Source organism: Lepidochelys kempii, chromosome 1 (genome assembly GCF_965140265.1).
Source record: "Lepidochelys kempii isolate rLepKem1 chromosome 1, rLepKem1.hap2, whole genome shotgun sequence".
NCBI lineage: Eukaryota > Metazoa > Chordata > Testudines > Cheloniidae > Lepidochelys > Lepidochelys kempii.
The window spans coordinates 346,438,874-346,458,628 of NC_133256.1; the positions used below are offsets into that span (position 1 = coordinate 346,438,874).

Below are 19,755 nucleotides of genomic sequence, written 5' to 3' on the forward strand. Positions count from 1 at the left end.
CATAGAAGGTCCAGGGTTGCTAGTTCCCCTTTTCAAAGATACTTCTCAAGACAACTCTAGCTAGACCCACCAGCTCCTCTGTCGGTTAGCATTGGTTCATAAATTATGTAAAATACATCCTAGAAGACCCTTCTTAAAGGAAACCATAAAAATCTGGTCACTTCCGTATAGTCAGTTTGTTGAGATGTCTTTTAAATCCGAGGTTCTCGCCCTTTTTCTTTGAGACCCCCCCCCCAAAAAAAACATGCAATAAAAACTCCTGGGCCCAGCGGGGGGAGGGGGACCTCAGGGCTTTGTGCTGGGGGAGGGGGAGGCTTGGGCATAGGTGTAGCTTGACTTCTGGTGCCTGCCCCTCCCCCCCCCCCCCCAAAACAGCAGGGCTCGAGCCAGCTCTGCACGGCGGGGTCCAGGGAGGGAGCGCCACCTTCACCCCCGACTCACCTCAGCAGGCCACCCAGCCTGTTTGGGTTGGGGGGGAGACAACTTAAAATTATAACTCAAAGGTGTGGGGGCTCAGCTCAAAAAGTTTGAAAAGAGCTCAGGGTGCAGGGAGAGAGGTCACTAGGGGCCATGTGCGGGCAGAGGGGTAGCTTGGGGTACAGGAAGAGGGGTAGTGCAGGGAGCAGGGTAACTAGCGGCTCTGTGTGGAGAGGGGTAGCTCAGGGTGCAGGCAAGGGGCTAGCTAGGGGCTGTGCACTGGGAGGTCTCCCCTGTGGGCCCTGTTCCAAGGGCTCTGCCAGCCATGGAGCCGGGTCCCCCCCTGCACCCAGGCTGCTCTTACCGGCTGCGTGAGCAAAGCGGGTCTGGGAGCTGAGGAGCAGCTTCAACCCCCAGCAGCAGCAGGAGATGAATGCCGCAGCTGCCTGCTCCATGGCACCAGCCAGAGCAGCAGTGGACCACACTGCCCGGCTCTGGCTTCCCGCCTCCGATCTGGCCAGGGGGTGGGAGGAGGTGGAGCTGGAGTCTGGAGCTGCCTCAGGACTGCCCTGCTGTGCACTGTGGTTTTGGAGGCCGGCGGGGGAACATCCCCGTTTCTCCCCTCGCCCCCAACTCTGCCCATGTGCTCAGGGTTTCCGCCCTGCGGGGAGCACTGGGGCTCAGGGCTCCAGAATTCAGCCCTGCTGCTCCCGGCTTCAGCCCCGCGGGAGGTGCTGGAGCTCGGGCTCTGGGTTTTAGCCGTGGGGCCCCACAGCTCCTCTGAAAGGGCTCGCAGACCCCCTCTTGAGAACCACTGTGTTAAATGAAGCCCCTCCTTTCTTTCCAGTCTTAGTCTCACAAGTGAGATTCCCCCTATGTAAATTCTGGCTCCAAGTTACTGTGCCCTTTCTCTTCATCACTTGCTTAGAAAAATCGAGTTTCTGTACATAGTATGGAAGCTCTCCTAGTCACTATGGCTGTCCTATATTTTGCTCTAATCCAAAGTGTAATATTTGGTCCCTGCTTGGTAGTGAGGAGTGTGAGGGGTTAAAACTACTATATCCTACAAGTATTTTGCTAACTTGTACATGTTTTAATTCCATTCTTTCCATCTGTTTCAGGTCAGGAACTGTATGTCTAGATGTAATTAATCAAACTTGGACAGCTCTCTATGGTGAGTTTGGCAATCCACTGTGTGGTGACACATTTCATCATTTTTTTGGTTTTAATACCTTAATACAGCTTGTTGGAGGTGAGTGCTCGAAGGTCTGTCTTGGAAAGTGTGAGCCAAATTGTAGTGGTTTTTTCACTGAACCAAGTTCAATTTAGCAACAGAAGCTTGATATGAAAATATTACTTCCGCAGCTCCTTTCATCCCAAAGATGCTGAAGTATTCTGTAAACATTGTACTGGAATCACGCAACCAACCATTAAAGTGCAGTCATCTCTGAGGTGGAATGTGGCAACTGCTCAACAGTAACACAGCAGCACTTCAGGATAGGAAGTGAAGAATGCTCCAGTATCCAGATGAAATTATGGGAGAAATTTTTAAGTAACCAGACTGCAGTAATCCAAACTGAATTTCAGATAGGAAGGGTGAAGGCATTCTTTGACTCTGGTTGGGACCTTGACTGATTTTTAAGAAGGTTCCATCAGAAACACTTATTCCCCTTCACCATCAAATTGAGGTGGTATTTCAAAACCACTTAGGAGAAGTCATACCATCTACTAATTTGTCTACACCGCTTCCTGCAGAACTTGTTTTCCTGGGAGGTGTCCCATCCAGTTACTGGCCAGACTTGATTCTGTTTAGCTTTCGAGGTCTAACAAGATCAATTTATAGTGACAAGGACTCAGAAAAAAAATTCTTATGCAAGTCTGAAACCGTTAAACAGAACAGAGATTTAATAGCTCGTTCTCTTGTATGCTGGGCTGCACTGAACTTCTCGGGGTATAGTTTATGGATACATTCACACTTTGGCGTATGGTGTTAAGCAGTATGCACACGATATAAATGCTTTACCTTTGACTTTTCACCTTGAAAAGTTGTCTCACCTATTTCTAGTTTCCCTGGTTTCGTGACTGTCAATGTTCTGAACCTATTGCCAAAGTGACAAATTACTACTTTAAAGACCAAACTGCTTTAATTTTCTTACAAATTATGCAATGGAAACAGTGGATCCAAGTACTGGACCTGCTACATACCTGTATTAAAAATGCCAAAGTACTTGTGTTGGGACTGCACAATTAAAAACTCATGCTATTATGTTGCAACTGCAGCTAGGGGCCAGGTTTTCTATTATATGTATTTTTTTGCTGAGGAATGCAGGAAAGACGAGTGGTGTAGTTTATAAGGTGAGGAGAGCTTTCTTTTACTTCTGCACTGATCGTACCAGGAATGTTCATTCTCAGCAGTGGACTTATCCCACTGCTGGGTTTTCTGAGGGTGAAGTAGCTAGAGTACTAAATGAGCAATGTGCACTTTTGTTCAACAGTCTTAAAGCCAGCTGCAGATGATGTGTCTGACTGACAAATTAGAATTGCTTCACTGCTTGCGCTATTCTGACGTTGTACACTAGCAATCTGGATACTAGTTTGTAAGCTGTGCAAAAAATAACTTCCTGTTTTAAGAGATGCTACTGTGGACTATTGCAGCAGGGTTTCTACAGTATTTATGAACAAAATGTCATATGAACACTTTCTGTAATTGGTTTCCTAAGAATGCTTCTGTATTTTTGGCACTTTTGTGGACTGTAAAGGGAGGGGAACAACTGCAGTACTTACTGCTCTTCTATGATGTGTAAAGCTGATCTCAGAGGTTTCAAAAATCTATAACTAGTATACGTTATAGACCAAATCAGGATGTACTATTGGTATGTTCCTTCACATGGGTGCTACATAGGTATCATTCTACACTAACCAACCAATTGTCAAACAATGCACTTTTTTAACTCCATTCATCTTACTCCAAACTTCCTTATTTTTTCTGGAGGATGCTTTGGAACAGTGACGAGGTAACTCCTTTTTGTTCTTTGATTTTGTTGCTGGTGTCATAGTCTGCATTAGACCTACCTTTTTTCCCCCTCCAGTTATAAGTCATTAGTCACCTTGACATTTAGACACACAGCCTTGTATTCAAGGAACACAAGAAATTTTCCTCTGAAGCAGAAATACAGGAGGATCTAATTTTGGAGGGTGAAAGCAATCTGGAAAAAAAATCTTCCTATATACTATTCTATTATGCATTTGACCTTTAAAACAAACCAATCCTGTATTAGTAGAGAAGGTCTGGACTAGCTGACCCAACAGAAATTAGATGGAAAATTCTTATGGTTGCTACCAATAAATCCACTAGATTTAAGACCATAATTTAGTAGATTCCTTTTAAGTAGTAAAGCACCAAACCCTTCTTAGCACAACAGTGCCTTCATTTTAGGCATACTGTGCACATCCAAGCAGTGCTAACAATGAAGCATTGGTTTAGTTGGGACTTGGAAGAGAGAGAACTGGAGAAGGCAGGCATTTAAAGAGGAAAGACGCTATTTTGAGCTCTTTCATTTAGGCTTTCTTGCTCTGTGGCTAACTAAATTCCCCTTTCCATTTAATCTTAAACTGGGAAGCATTAAATATATCTAGTTTTCCCAGTGGAAGGAATTAAAACTGGCAGCTGGGTTATAAAATAAGTCATGAAGCCATGTCTACACTTACCGGGGATCCACGCTGCTGTGATCAATGCAGCAGGAGTCGATTTAGCGGATCTAGTGAAGACCTGCTAAATCGACCGCAGAGCGCTCTCTGGTCGACTCCAGTACTCCACCAGAATGAGAAGAGTAAGGTAAGTCGATGGACGAGCATCTCCCGTCAGCGCAGCACGGTGAAGGCACCGCAGTAAGTCCACCTAAGCTATGTCGACTCCAGCTACATTATCACATAACTGGAGTAGTGTAACTTAGGTCGACTTGCCCCGGTAGTGTAGACAAGGCCTAAGAAACAAACCTGTTGCTAATAATGGCTTAAGTGCTAGAGTAGACGGAAGAAACTAGTTACAATACCATCGGAAAACATTTTTGCCTTTGCTTGTGCCATGCTATTTTTGTGATCCCTTTTGAGAGTAGGACTACACTTCAAGAAGCTGTTGCACTTCAGCCCACAAGTACCTGACGGTGACAACTGGCATCTCAATGCACCAGCCTTGGGAAACTTGGCCCAGAGACATTTGTGTCCTTCTTAAGAGTGTTTCTTGTAGCCTTCCTTTCTCTATCTACCTGCCCTTGAAAATAGCAGTGGCTTTTCTGTTTAATAGAAAATTAAGTTTAAAAAAAAAAACTGGCATTTTAGAGATGGTCTCTTGTATAACTTAGCTGCAGATAACTAAGGGCTGTTCTATGCACAAAGTTGCACTGGTTTAACTAAAGGTGTGATGTTGCACTGGCTTAAAACTGTGCAACTCCTGTGTGTAGGCAAACCCTAATTTCCGTCCCTGCTATGCCACGTTCACACTGAAGTGACTCAGCTAGTCAATACCCTGGAGTTTCTACATATGCAGGATGTGTTAACGCAGGAAGGAAGATTTGACAATAATTTAGTCTCTTCCCCAGTGCCGTGTCGAGGCCAGAGTTCCCACTATGCGTTTTGTAGGAGCACTTGCAGGTGGTCTGCAGAGAGCTAGCAGTTCACATGGTGCTAGCTCTCCTAGGTTATGTCTACACTGCAGTTAGACACGCACAGCTGGCCTGTGCCAGATGACTCAGGCTCATGGGGCTCAGGCGAACGGGCTGTTGAATTGCGGTGTAGATGCTCAGGCTCCAGCTGCCCAAGCTCTGGAACCCTGCCATCTCACTGGGTCCTAGAGCCTGGGCTCCAGCCTGAGCTTGAAAGTCTCCACAACAACTAAACAACCCCTTAGTCTGAGCCCCACAAGCCTGAGTCAGCTGGCACAGGCCAGCCACAAGTTCTTAATTGCAGTGTAGACCTACAATGTAAACCAATAGGGGTAAGATCCAGGTGCAGGATAAGTTTTTAATCTCGGCTGAGAAACTGTGGGTGAGGTCTCTTCCTGCCCTCTTCCCCTCCCCCCGCCCCAAAAAGCCCTCTTTTGATTAGCAGCAGTAAGAGACATTTTTGTTCTTCTTTGTGCTGTAGCTACTCCATTAGGTTTTCTTTGCCACCAGAAAGGGGATGAAGGATGAGGGGAGCCTACATACTATCCAGATGAAAAGGGGATGCTCATAAAATAAAAGGACTGAGTATTGGAAAGGGTGAACCTGCTTTTTATTTAAAAAAAATAAAAATAAAAAATCTACATGCACCTGCTAGTCTTTGACAGCTGAAGTTAAACATTGCAAAATCACCCTCCTAACCACACACTGGGGGCTTACTCTTCCATCTGTGTGGGCGTATACAGCCCTTCTGGAGCCTGCCTGAAACATCCAAGAAGGAATGGCACAGTCTGTTGCTTCACACCCTCATCTTTGAAGTAGGGTGCGTATGTCTCTTTTGGAGGTGGGGTGTGGAGGATGGTTTCATGTGTTCACAATTACTCATCAGCACCAGAAACATGTTTCCCTGCTATGGATTATTAGTGGTAAATGCCAACTGGCAGTAAGGCATTAATGTGGATCTCTTCGCATCCTGTTAATTGTTTTGAAATGGGAGAATGAACTTGTTGGCTGCTCTTTTTATTATCATAACTGTCGAAGCTCTGTGGAAACTGTATTATGCTGAGATGTCAATTTTAACTCTAGGAACCAATTTATTTAAAGACAGTAATGAGAGAGGAAGCATGCGGAATTTACTGTGAGGCAGTTGAGAGGGAAAAGTGTCCAAAGTTTAAAGAATAAAAGAATGGTCTGGGTCTAATTCCTGCTATCTTTGCTGTATGAGCTTGGGTATATCATTTACCCTCTGCCTCCCTTTCTTTAAGTAACCGTGTTTCACGAATCTCTATAGGGATGCTGAAGAAGTTTATTTGTGTTTGTAAAGTGCTTTGAGATCTTCAGATGAAAGATGCTATAGAAGTGTAAAATATTTTGTGCCCAAAGTGTCGGAAGCTCCATTGTCACACAAATTCTCAACTATATTTGCAGTCTAGGACAGGAAAACCTATATGAATTTAAGCTTCCATAAGCTTTACACCATCTTAATGTCTGACTACAGCAATACAGTTTCACTGATGTTTAACTGGTTATCTGTGGGTTTGAGATGTAGATGTGCAATGTGATTTTTGTGTTAATTTGTATTGCAGATCTTACCAATATATTTGAGTCGTTCCTGCCCCAGTTGCTGGCCTATCCTAACCCCATAGATCCTCTAAATGGCGACGCTGCAGCCATGTATCTCCACCGACCGGAAGAATACAAACAGAAAATTAAAGGTAAGGGAGTCAATGGAATGTTGAAAAATTAATGGTATCACTTTGATCTATTGCTGTTCGGAAGAAACTTGTTCTGTTCACTATACATCTTAAATACCTTTTCGTCTGATGACCACTATGGCTCTAAAATAAATCGATTTAATTTTAGAGTGGGGATAGTCTTCTGGGAAGAGTGGATGAACCACTATCCTTTTAAATTTAAAGCTGGTGTGTAGGGGGGGAGGGATAGCTCAGTGGTTTGAGCATTGGCCTGCTAAACGCAGGGTTGTGAGTTCAATCCTTGAGGGGGCCATTTAGGGATCTGGGGCAAAAATTGGGGATTGGTCCTGCTTTGAGCAGGGGGTTGGACAAGATCTCCTGAGGTCCCTTCCAACTCTGATATTCTATGAATACAGTGTTGGGAACAGTTCTGTTTAGCCTGGATGTGGGGAATGTCTTGGCAAACTATTAGAAGTTAGAGACAGAAGGGAACTAATTTAAAGGCTGTTTCCGAAGGTCCCCAACTTTAAAAGCAAACTTCAGAAGTTTGGAGGAGTTAAGAATATTTTTCAGAGTAACAGCCGTGTTAGTCTGTATTCTTAAAAAGAAAAGGAGTACTTGTGGCACCTTAGAGACTAACCAATTTATTTGAGCATGACTCAGATAAATTGGTTAGTCTCTAAAGGTGCCACAAGTACTCCTTTTCTTTTTAAGAATATTTTTGTAGCTAAAGTAGCACAGAAATTTTTCTGGCAGTTTTTTCCCAGGGGTATTTTATTTAAAAGTAAACAACAAAAAATGTTGTGCACCGGTCACGCCATTAGCTCACCCCATTTTGTTGTGTTTGCGCGGGTGCATGTGCATAAATGTGACTGTCAGGCTTCCCTTAAAATAATGTAGGAATTGCCATGCTGGATCAGTGCCAGATACCTCCAGAGGCGGTATAGGAACTCTTCAGTAGAAAGATGTTGTATAATCTGACCCCATATAGGTCTCATCTGGGTCTCTAATAGTTAGAGATTCACATAAACCATGAAGCACACAGACAGGGAAGGTCTATTACTCAACGAGGAGGAAAGGAGAGAAAATGCAGCAATGGCTGAAATAAATGACTTTTTTTTTCAGTTTTCACAAAAAAGTTAGCAATGATTGGATGACTAACATAGTGAACATCAGTGTAACTGGGGTAGGTTCTGAGGTTAAAATAAGAAAAGAACAAGTTAAGAATTACTTAGACAAGATAGATGTCCTCAAATTGGCAGGGTCCAATGAAATACATTCTAGAATACTTAAGGAACTGTCTGAAGAGATCTGAGCCATTAGTGATGATCTCTGAGAACTTGTGGAGGACAGGAGCGATTGCAGAGCACCGGAAAAGGGCAAATAGAGTACCTATCTATAAAAAGTGAAATACGGACAACCCAGGGAATTATAGACCAGTCAACTTGACTTAAATACCTGGAAAGATAATGGAGTAAATCAAACAATCAATCTGGAAGCATCTAGAAAAAAATAAGGTGATAAATGTCAAGAACAAATCCTGTCAAACCTAATCTCCTTCTTTGAGATGGTAACAAGCCTTATGGACAGGGTAGAAACAATAATGTGATGTATCTCAGTTTTAGTAGGGCTTTTGATACTGTCCCACATGACCTTCTCAGGAGGAAACTAGAGAAATATAGCCTAGATCAGGGGTAGGCAAACTTTTTGGCCTGAGGGCCATGTCTCGGTGGGGAAATTGTATGCAGGGCTGGGGCAGGGGGTTGGGATGCAGGAGGGAGTGTGGGAGGGGGGTGTGGTATGCAGGAAGGGGCTCAGGGGATTGGGGTGCAGGAGGGGTGAGGCAGGGGGCTCAAGACGGGGTTAGGGGGCTCAGGGCAGAGGGTTGGGGTCTGGCGTGCAGGAGGGGTTCAGGGTGTGAGTTCCAGCCTGGCGCCCCTTATCTCGAGTGGCTCTGGGGTGACAGTGGTGCTCAGCGGGGCTAAGGCAGGCTCTCTGCCGGCCCTGGCCCTGTGCCACTCCCGGAAGTGGCCAGAATGTGGCAGTGGCTCCTGGGGGTGGGGGTATGCAGGCAGTTCCACTGCGCACTGCCCTCACCTGGGGGTACCACCCCCAAAGTTCCCATTGGCCGCGGTTTCCTCTTCCCAGCCAATGGGAACTGCGGGGGGCAGTGCCTGTAGGCAAGGGCAACGCACGGAGCCCTCTGTGCTCCCCTCCACCAGGGGCCACAGGGATGTGGTGCCAGCCGCTTCCAGGAGCAGTGCGGAGCCAGGGAAGGCAAGGAGCTTGCCTTAGCCCCACTGCGCTATGGCGCTGGCAATCCCGCAGACCAGACTGAAACCTCTGGACGGGCCCCATCTGGCCCATGGTTTGTAATTTGCCCTCACCTGGTTGGAAAACCACAACTGGTTGGAAAACCCATACTCGAAGAGTAGTTATCAGTGGCTCACAATCAAGCTGGAAGGGCATATTGTGTGGGGTCCTGCAGGGATCTGTCCTGGGTCCGGTTCTATTCAATGTCTTCATAAATGATTTGGATAATGACATACTTATACAGTTTGCAGGCAATACCAAGGTGGGAGGGGTTGCAAGCTCTTTAGAGGACAGGATTAGAATTCAAAATGGTCTTGACAAACTGGAGATATCGTCTAAAATAAATAGGATGAATTCAATAAGGACAAATGCAAAGTACTCCACTTAGGAAGAAATAATCAGTTGCACAAATACAAAATGGGAAATGACTGCCTAGGAAGGAGTACTGCAGAAAAGGATCTCTGGGTAATAGTGGATAACAAACTAAATACGTGTCAACAAGAGAATACTATCACAGAAAAGGAAACGTCATTCTGGGAGAGTTGTAAGCAAAACATGAGAAGTAATTCCTCTACTCTACTCAGCACTGATAAGGCCTCAGTGGGACTATTGTGTCCAGTTCTGGGCACCTCACTTTGGGAAAGATGTGCACAAATTGGAGAAAGTCCAGAGAAGATCAACAAAAACGATTAAAGGTCTAGAAAACATGACCTACAAGGAAAGATTGGGGGGGAAAAGGGTTTGTTTCGTCTGGAGAAGAGAAGACGACTGAAGGGGGACATAACAGTCTTCAAGTAAGTAAAAGGTTATAAAAAGGAGGGTGATAAATTGTTTAAGTTTAATCACTGAGGACAGGACAAGAAAAAATAGATTTAAGTTGCAACAAGGGAGATTTAGGTTGGACATTTGGAAAAACTTCCTCATCATAAGGGTAGTTGAGCACTGGGGACAAATTACCTAGGAAGGTTGTGGAATCTCCATCAATGGAGGTTTTTAAGAACAGGTTAGACAAACACCTGATGCAATAGATTCTAGCCACTTCTTTGCTCTGGAAAATTAAGTACTGTGAATACATAATTTATCGCCTCTTCCCTTTATCTCCTCGTTTTTTTAGTTATGAAAGCATAAAATATCTGCTTGATGTGTGTTTTGGGGATTGTTCCTAGGACTGACACCTGGTGCAAGGTTCTCAGCCTGCCATAATCCTTATGAAGTGCAAAACCCTTAAATAAAGATTCATAATGAAACCTGTAGTTGTCCATTGGTGCAACTATTGTGTATACAGCTGGAAATTTTTTGTTTAACACAAGTACAGCTTTTCACTCTTCAGATATATAAACTTGTTAATGGCCGTAGAGGTAAGAGAACCATTTTAGTCTTTCCATCCTAGAATAGAGGAAATTGGGGGTGGGGTGGAGATGTTTTTTTCCAAAGGCACAAAGAGCCAGTTAAACATTCAACTTCTATTGAAGGCAATGGGATTTGAGTGCCTAACTCCCATTTGTGCCTTTAAAAAGAGAATTGGGGCTGGCACTTGATATTGGTGCATATTTGTAGTAAATGGTTAAATACTAACAGAGCTGTGAATGGGGTATAGATATAGCTGTTCTGCATTCCTTTGGGGCTAAAATATTTGAAGCAATGTTGGGTCTGTCTTGGTATGAAATCTTGATTTCAAACCTTTACGCTAGACACTTGAAAATGTACTTCCCATGGTATCTACAGGGCCAGCAGAATGTACACTTCAGTGTCATCTTTCCTTAATGGATTGAAAAATGACTAGATCCTCCAGTGTAACATGAGTTTAACCCAAAAAGAGGGTTAATTGTTTAGACATGAAAGTTCCCTGGAAGTCGAATTTCCAGAGGTTAAAATGAATGGCCATCCTGCTGATGGCTAGGCAATGGTAAATATCTATTTGAACTAAAGTTGCCTCTCTGCTTTATAAGCTGTGCGCCTTGGGCCAGTGGAGCACTGTCTGAGGGTCCGTGAAGTGGCGGGTGGTCACATGGCTCATGTCCTTGTTTTTACCTGCTAAATGACAGGGTGACAGCTAGTGGCTGTATCTAATTGCTTTCCTAATATTATTCCCCCACATAAGCAGTAGTGGTGGTGAACTCAGGGATGCTGTGTGGTTACGAATGGGAAGAGGTGTTCACACACAACACCTCAGACAGTCTTGTGATCTGAAATTTTTGGAGAAGAGGAAGGGTGGGATCCTGTTGCTGGGGTGTGCTGAAAGGTTTATCTGGGCCAATACCACAATTTTTTTTATTGGATGTTCAATTGATAAGCAAGACGCTCACCAAAACTGGCACCCAAGAAGTTAAATGCTGCCTCTGAGCAGATCGTTCTTGTTAGTATACAAGATCCTGTTGCACAGGACCAGGGCATTTCCCTTGATCATATTATTGTATTCATGATACAGTTTCCAAAAGGGTAGGGAGCCTGACAGTCCGAATGTCTTCTCGCTGCATGCAGTGTCACTGCACATGTTCTATGCTTCCTAGTGTTTACGGAACGATGGTTATTGAGCAGTTCGTGCAAGTCCTCATGACACAAACTTCAGCAACCTCACAGGTGAACAATGCAAATTAAACCATTAGAGAGAAGCTGCTTGTCATTAGACATCAGCATGTGCCTCCATAGGCGTTTGAAAGCCCCTTTTAGCCATTTGGCTCAAGTATTTTAAATGCAGAGTGTCCCTGTAGTTCAACAGCACTTCAGAGTCTATTCTTGTATCAGGTATTAAAGCGTCTAGTGGCCTAATTCCATAGCCTCAATTCCAGAAATCTTGGCTTCTTGCAACTTAGCCAGCTGGTGCCTGTATAGACAATTAACTGTTTGAAGAGTCTGATGTACTGTGGGTATCTGTACATCATGCTAGAAATAAGCATCTGCAGAAATTTGGAGGCAGTGGGAAGAAAGATGTTGCCAAAGATTTAACATCCAGCTTAACAGTCTCTTGTACTGAACTGAAAGATGCAAGTAGCTTATCAATGTTACTTAAGAAACAAAACTAGCTTTTTAAATGCAAGTTTCTATGGTCTTGTGTGTTTGGCATCTCGCATTACAAGTGACATCCCACAGTTTCATAAGCACATCTGTCTCTTGGCATGACGTGAAACAAAGGATTGCCAATTAGCCATGATTTGGGCTGGTGGAAGGGAAAATACATTGTGCAAGACTGATCCTCCCTCCCTTCTGCCCCATGAAACTGAGTTAAGGAAAAGAGCAACACTTCCAAGTCCTTTAGATTGGAATTTCCTGATACAAATTGGAATTCATTAACATCTCCTATTGTGGGAGTTAGACATCATTAAGCGTAAAGGAATGGATGCTGCTCAAAAAAAAACCATCTTGCCTTCTGCTCATGTCCATCCTGTGAAAACTGCCAAACTGAAATCTAACCACAGAGCTGGTACAGCATAAGAAAAGTTCACCGTACCTTACTCCCAAACTAGAGGGATGGACCAGACTGAGCTCAGTTTACGTAACTGTTCACCTAGATGGTGTGCCATGTTTTCCCAGTACCTAGTTGAGAACAGAATTTGAGAGCAAGCTGTCTGAAGTTCAATCCAGACAAGACCTACAGTATGTTAATACTGCAAAGAAAAACCCACGACACCAGGTCTGAGCGTGTGTCAATTGACTCAGGCTTGTGGGGTCAGGTTGCAGGGCTAAAAATAGCCGTGTAGGCAGTTGTGTTCAGGTGGAAGGCTGGGTTTCAGGATCCTACCCCCTTGCCTGGCTTCAGAGCCCAGGCTCCAGCCCAAGAAGGAGCATCTATGCTGCTATTTTTAGCCATGCTGCCTGAGCCCCATGTCAATTGACCCAAGCTCTGAGGCTCAGTGCCACAGGTTTTTTCTTTGCAGTGAAGATCTACCCAAAGATACTGGGTTGGAGGAATTATCTGATTTTACTTTCGTCCCTGCATGTACACCCTTTTTCAAGAAGTTTGCAAATTCGGGACATGGCTGCTCTTGGAATGTCAGGTAGTGTCAGCCAAGAGCCTCCTCCATAGGTACCTGTAGTAAGGTGATTGTGACCCTCATATCTGGACATAGTCTCAATAATCCAGCTCCTAAACTGGATTACTACTGTATATTCTGCATGGGGCTACACTAGAAAATTGCACAGGCCACAATTTGCACAAAATGCATTTGCCTTCAAGAATCCTATTAAACCAGTTTTGTGACCTGTGCTGGCTCCATAATTGCTTTTGGTTGTAATGCTAGCTGTTGATCTAGATAACTAGAGCCCTGCATGGTTTGGGTCTTGGCTTTGAAACCTCATCTCTTTCTAGGAACCACTGTAGTAGCTGACATTGGCTGGGGTGCTTATGTTTAGAGCTCCTAGAATTAAATGGCTGGGAATTCCTGGGGAGAGCCCTCTGGAATTTTTTCTTTGCTCCTATCACTGCCCCTGTCTGATACTAAAGCATAGTGCAAGGCTTGTCTCTTGCAGGATAGAGAGGTGGGTTTGTTGTGGTTTTATTTTTGGGAACACAAATATTTGTATTAAAAGCAGTAAATCTTTATTCCTTTATTCTAGCCTTTTCTCCAACCTTCATCTTCTCTCATCTCTTCGCTTCTCTGGAAGTTATGCCAGTATCCTCAGTCTCTAATTCCGTAAAGCAGTGTTCTCAGACTTTTCCATAATGTGGGTTGTATCTTGACAGGGTCTCCAATTCTCCTTTCCCCTTGGTATTGTGCGCACTGTATTGCCTCCCATTCACAATGGCATTGCCACGCTGTGGTACTAACAGCAATTGCTGATTCATAAAATGAAAACGAAGTATTCAAGATACTGTATTATAGGTCGCAAAGAGTCCTGTGGCACCTTATAGACTAACAGACATATTGGGGCATATGCTTTTGTGGGAGAATACCTGCTTGTATTATAGGTCAGCAGGACAGACCAGTACAGTAGCTCTCAGCCTTCCTGCCTGATGACCAAGGATAGCCCTTGTAGAATGTCCCAGATTTTTCTTCCTTTCCAGGAGACCTGGGATCACTTCTGCTATGACTGAATTTTCACAGCCTAACCCGTTGTGCCCCTAACAGCATTGTGGGCCTGCTCTTAGCTTGGGTTTCATGACAATGTGGGTTGTTGAAGTTTTTTGGCTGACCTCTAGGTTGGATTTTCTCCTTTGATCACCTTAATATGGGATGAGTTTCCATTTTTATAGCAATTGGGTTCTGAACATGAGGCTTTTAAACTGGTGTATGTGCAGAAGTAGAAAGGGCACTGGCTGTTTCTAACTCCAAGTCTAGTGTTCAGTGTCCTAACAGTGTGTGTTATCAACATGTATGCCTCAGGACTTCCTGCATTGTCCTCCCTTTGATGCCTCTAATACTGGCTGTTGTCAGATGAGATTGACCTTTGGTCTAAACCAATATGGCAATCCCTATGTTAATTTATAAAAAGAAAAGGAGTACTTGTGGCACCTTAGAGACTAACCAATTTATCTGAGCATAAGCTTTCGTGAGCTACAGCTCACTTCATCGGATGCATACTGTGGAAACTGCAGAAGACATTATATACACAGAGACCATGAAACAATACCTCCTCCCACCCCATTCTCCTGCTGGTAATAGCTTATCTAAAGTGATCACTCTCCTTACAATGTGTATGATAATCAAGGTGGGCCATTTGATTATCATACACATTGTAAAGAGAGTGGTCACTTTGGATGGGCTATTACCAGCACAAGAGTGAGTTTGTGTGGGGGGGGGGGGGCGGAGGGTGAGAACCTGGATTTGTGCTGGAAATGGCCCAACTTGATTATCATACACATTGTAAGGAGAGTGATCACTTTAGATAAGCTATTACCAGCAGGAGAGTGGGGTGGGAGGAGGTATTGTTTCATGGTCTCTGTGTATATAATGTCTTCTGCAGTTTCCACAGTATGCATCCGATGAAGTGAGCTGTAGCTCACGAAAGCTTATGCTCAGATAAATTGGTTAGTCTCTAAGGTGCCACAAGTACTTCTTTTCTTTTTGCGAATACAGACTAACACGGCTGTTACTCTGAAACATATGTTAATTTATATAATTATTTTCTTGTCCATATATGGCACTATCCCTCAGGCTGTTATTAATTTCCTATTCAGCCATGTTCAGTACAAACCCATTTTTATAAATGGCTATGGGCATCGAACATATGCTGATTATACCCTTTTCTCTCCTCACATACAGAATACATTCAGAAATATGCAACAGAAGAAGCACTAAAAGAACAGGAAGAAGGTACCGGGGACAGCTCATCAGAGAGCTCCATGTCTGACTTCTCGGAAGATGAGGCCCAAGATATGGAATTGTAGTAGAAGAAGCAACCTGCTTTTCAGAGAGACTATTATTTCCTAACCATGAGAAGCAGACTATAATATTCATATTTAAACAAAGCAATTTTTTTTATTACTAAACAAGGTTTTTATGAATAATAGCATTGATATATATATCACCCTTTAGATCTTGATTTCTTGGTCATTTCTCAAACCCAAGGTATATAGCATATTCCCACATTCCATTTTGGTAGCAATATGCAGCCCGAATGCATGCATTCATAATTCCATTTGGCCAAGTCAACTTGTGTGCTACTGAACTGTCAGCTCAAACAGCTGCTCTGATAGGTAGGGACTTAAAGATTTCCTTTTTATCAGTGGTTCCACAGCTACCACCTTGGATGATAAGATGGAACAGCGCTTTCTCAAAGTAAAAAGTCTAGGGGATAATGTGAGAACATTTTTAGATCAGACAGTGAAATAAAAAGTTCTCCTTCAGGTCAAACTCGCTATCCTAGTTTATGTGGAGTTGCATTTAAAAAGTGCACGGAGTTATTCAGAGCATCGAAGCTTAAAAAAAATGACTTGGATTTTAAGTACACTTTTATATTGGACTTCTGCCCACCCTCTGAACTATAGGGACCTACAACCACTCATCTGTTTGCTTTTGGGACTTTGGAAAGCCTTCATCTGGACTTTACTCATTTTCTTGGTCTGGATTATGCTCTGTTCCCTTTTTTCAGGGGAAAAAACACAATGCTATATGAACAGTGCTTTAATTTACCTGGAGCACGTACAAAGGCAAACTTTGTCATGGTTTTGAAACTGCTACCCTGTAATAGCTTCAAGCTTTCTTTCTTGCTTGAAGTATGATCAAACACCTTGCAAACTCTCTCTCCATCTCCTAAAAGAGGGTTTTCTGACCAGATGGACTAGCCTTGCTGAGAGCTTCAGACCCATGAAGATTGGCCCATTGGCCATAGTCCATGAATCCGTTGGCACGTTCTTTCTCCCATTTTTGTTTTTCTGTTTTCCCTTCTGCAGCAGCTTGGTAGCCATCTGCGTGTGTGTACAACAGACCAAACTAAAGTTTAACAAAGAAAAATGCTCTAGGAATATTTGAGATTAATAAAAATAAAAACCATAAATTGGGAAAACAAGCAAATAATATTTTCAAGAGTTCTTCTGAATGAAAAATTTGATTTCTTCTGGTGTATTTCAACATACTAAGTTTTTTTTATTTTGTATTTAATGGTAAGAGAACCTAATACAGTAAACGCCTACCTGGGTTGCCAGTGATACTTGAATTTGGATAATTGTGCATTTGAAATCCTAACTAAGATGGATTTTAAATCTGAATGTTACTTGCTGTATTCTTAGGGTTTTCTGAAGGGTTTGGATAGACAGATACTTTAATATTTTTTTGGTGGAACCTGCAGGACAGTATGTGGAATTCAACCCACTCTTGAACAGAGAATTTTGAATGACAGACTGGATTGAGTAAACTCTTTTTTTCATTGTCCCACAAATGTTTTTCTTTTAGGAATGCCACCTGGGTTTGAGTTGATGGGGTTGAAAGATACAATCCTTTTTTAATCCATAAAGCACAATCAGTTTCCTTTTTTTAACTATAAAGTACAATTTTGCTTTAGCATGATTATTTTCCTTAATAAAAATAACATACAAAGGGTTTACTTATTTTATGTTAATTACGGGCATGAAGCAAAAGGTTTTTCTCTAAAAGCAGTAATGTAGGACTGTGGTTAGTTACTGTGCTGAAGTTCTCTATCTAGCATTTGTGGCTTGTTGGAAGGGTAGTATTAACTATTTAACATGTAATGGTGTACTTTAACTCTTATCTAGCACGCTGTTTTCTCATTACTTTGGGGAGGGGGGGCAGAACTGTGTTGGCACTGTTTAACTTGCTTACCTGCTGAACTAGGAGTTTGGTTGTGCTATAACCTTTAACTGTAGGTGCTAATTAGGGGTAGTCTAAGTGCTGGGTGGTGATATCAGTTTAAAAACAACAAAACAATAAAAATTTGTATTTTTTCAATATTGTATAAAAAATAGTGTTCTAATTACCTCTAATTTTTTTTCCAGGTAACTGTATTACTCTTCCCCCAGTCTATTCAATGACCAGGTTTAACACAGGGAACACTTTCATGCATCTTTCATTTGAAGAAGCCAGTTTTCTAATAAAAAGGTTTCCTGTCGTAAGCTTCCAAAAGAATTCCAATTAGAGCTGCAAGTCTAAGGTAGACTCCTGGAAAAGTAAGCACACGTTTTTCCGCAGTGATTTCTAGGTGTGAAGATGCAGCTTGGCTTCTATTAGTTGTCCAGGTTGCTCTGATTCCTCTGCACTTTACTTTGTGCATACAGGCAGCCGAAGCAAGGTATTTGTGGGTCTAGATCTCGAACTTCTCCAGCAAGATGTTTCCTTGGATATTAATGGCGTTTTACACATGAAATCTATAGCCTTGCCTGCAGCATGTTGAAAAGATAATCTTCTTGGTACGTTTCATGTTTGATCATTCTCCCCTGTAGCAGCAGGAGCAGGAAAGGAAGCCTACAGTAAATTGTCAAAATACCTGCAGTTCAAAGGAATATGGCCTAGTGTAAAACTCTTGTAGGGAATAACGTCAAATGGATTTTCCTTCTTTCTAGACTGGAACAGCTGCTTATTGCCTCATTCTACTCCTTCTTCCATCTTTCACCTCCCTCCCCATCTCAAACAAGAACAGTCTGTAAATAAACTACACACCCCTAGTCTGGAAGAGAAAAGTGGAATCGTTTTGAAGCAGGATGCCCAGTGTTGGGTTTTTTTTCAGTTCCAGTTTCTTTTGAAATGCTAATGTTCTTTTTCTGAAAGAACCACTGCCATTCTCTTCCCTGTTCAGATGACTGAATCTCAAAGCATCAGCCAGGTGGAAATTAACAAGCCTACTCCAACATGACTACGTTTGATCCACTGTATGTAGATTCGTGCTCTCAATGAATTCCTGAATATGAAAGCTTGTTAGTAACCTATTATGGTTGTTATGGAAGTAGGCTCTTCGGCTTCACATCTGATAGCTTGTTACCTTATTCTTGAGCTTTGTGTGACTTACACAAATTGAGAAATATCAAAGCTGCCCCAGATCTGCAGAAGCGTCTCAAGAAGCTACATACATTGCCAACTAGGTTAATCTTGAATTTCATCAGACGTGTTTTCGACTCTCCTTGAGGTTTCCAAGTGTATTTTCTTGGTTCATTTGACTTTCCATCATGACAATTTTAGACTTAAAAAATAATTAAGGAGGGGAGTCCTGGTGATAGCTGATCTTAAGGGAGTGGCATCTTGATGTGAACTGAGTGGAATAATGCTTTGTAAATTAACTGCTAATGTGTAAACCCTCGGTCTGAGAGGAAAAAATGGAAGTTAAATGCTGTTTGTTACCTCTGAAGTTCAAATTGGCCAACTAGGTTTATGGGAATACTAACTACATAGTCACTTCTGTAATCTCCCATATCCATGTTTGATCGCCCCCCCCCCCCTGCCGCCACACACACATTATCTGCCTTCAGTGCACACAAAACAGGGAGAGGGAGTCCCTTTCTCCCCTGTAAGGGATGAAGAATGCTGTCACCTGTGCTGCAGCTGGGTTGCCCTGGCTTTGTTTGCTCCTAGCAAGACTAGTCACAGGGCACTCTAAGTGGCAGCTCTCAGGTATGCAAGGACCCCCCCGGACCTTTAATGTCAGATTTATATCACACCATGCGGGGAGCATTGAGGAGAGTGCAGGGCTGTTGGTTTGTTTTGCTTCTTTCTGCTCATCTGAATTCCGCCGGCACTTTAGCAGGAGCGTGTGCAGCATGAGAAATGGCCATTATTTTACTGACTGTATTTGATACCTGTTGTGTGATACTTGAAGAGATAAAGGGTGTTTTCCCTTCATTTGAGTCTAAGCTTTTTTCTTTTATTTTCTTTTTTCCCTTTTTTCTTGCATTGTGATGATGTAGTGGGCATGCCTGTCACCATGACAAATGCCTCTTCTCTAAGAATATAACCTCTCAAATAGTTGTGTATAATTAAAGAACTGTAAACTTTTTTAAATAAAAGATGTATATACCTTGACACTCGACTGGTACTTGATCAGTAAGGTCTCACTCTCATAGGCAGCATCTCCAGTGCCTCCCATCTGATAAACCTCCAGCCCTTGAGGTTCAACAGCAGCTGTTAACCAGACTGCCCGTTATTTTGCGTCAAAACCAGTCCAGGTTTTTTCTATAGGAGATGCTTTGGTGGAAATGTATCCCATTGCACATGCAGAGTGTCTGACTGCAGTGTCTGATGTAACTAGGTTATTATAAATCAGTTTGTTGAACATAGCTGTACTATACCAGG

At 42.9% G+C, this 19,755-nt stretch overlaps 1 protein-coding gene across 2 annotated transcripts in view; it reads left to right on the forward strand.

Moving 5' to 3' along the window:
* The window catches only part of UBE2H (ubiquitin conjugating enzyme E2 H), a 69,955-nt gene extending 50,470 nt beyond the window's left edge, over window positions 1-19,485 (forward strand). Inside the window, exons 5-8 of one of the 2 annotated variants that reach the window (XR_012156867.1) lie at window positions 1,539-1,591; window positions 6,662-6,790; window positions 15,283-16,622; window positions 17,472-19,485. Coding sequence is in view for 1 of the 2 variants with exons in the window: in XM_073328926.1 (XP_073185027.1) it covers window positions 1,539-1,591; window positions 6,662-6,790; window positions 15,283-15,407 (307 nt within the window). In the remaining variant the exon portion in view is untranslated. Of the gene's footprint in view, window positions 1-1,538; window positions 1,592-6,661; window positions 6,791-15,282 lie in introns of both variants that reach the window. The other variant, XM_073328926.1, reaches the window with a different exon arrangement.
* Window positions 19,486-19,755: the final 270 nt, after the last annotated feature.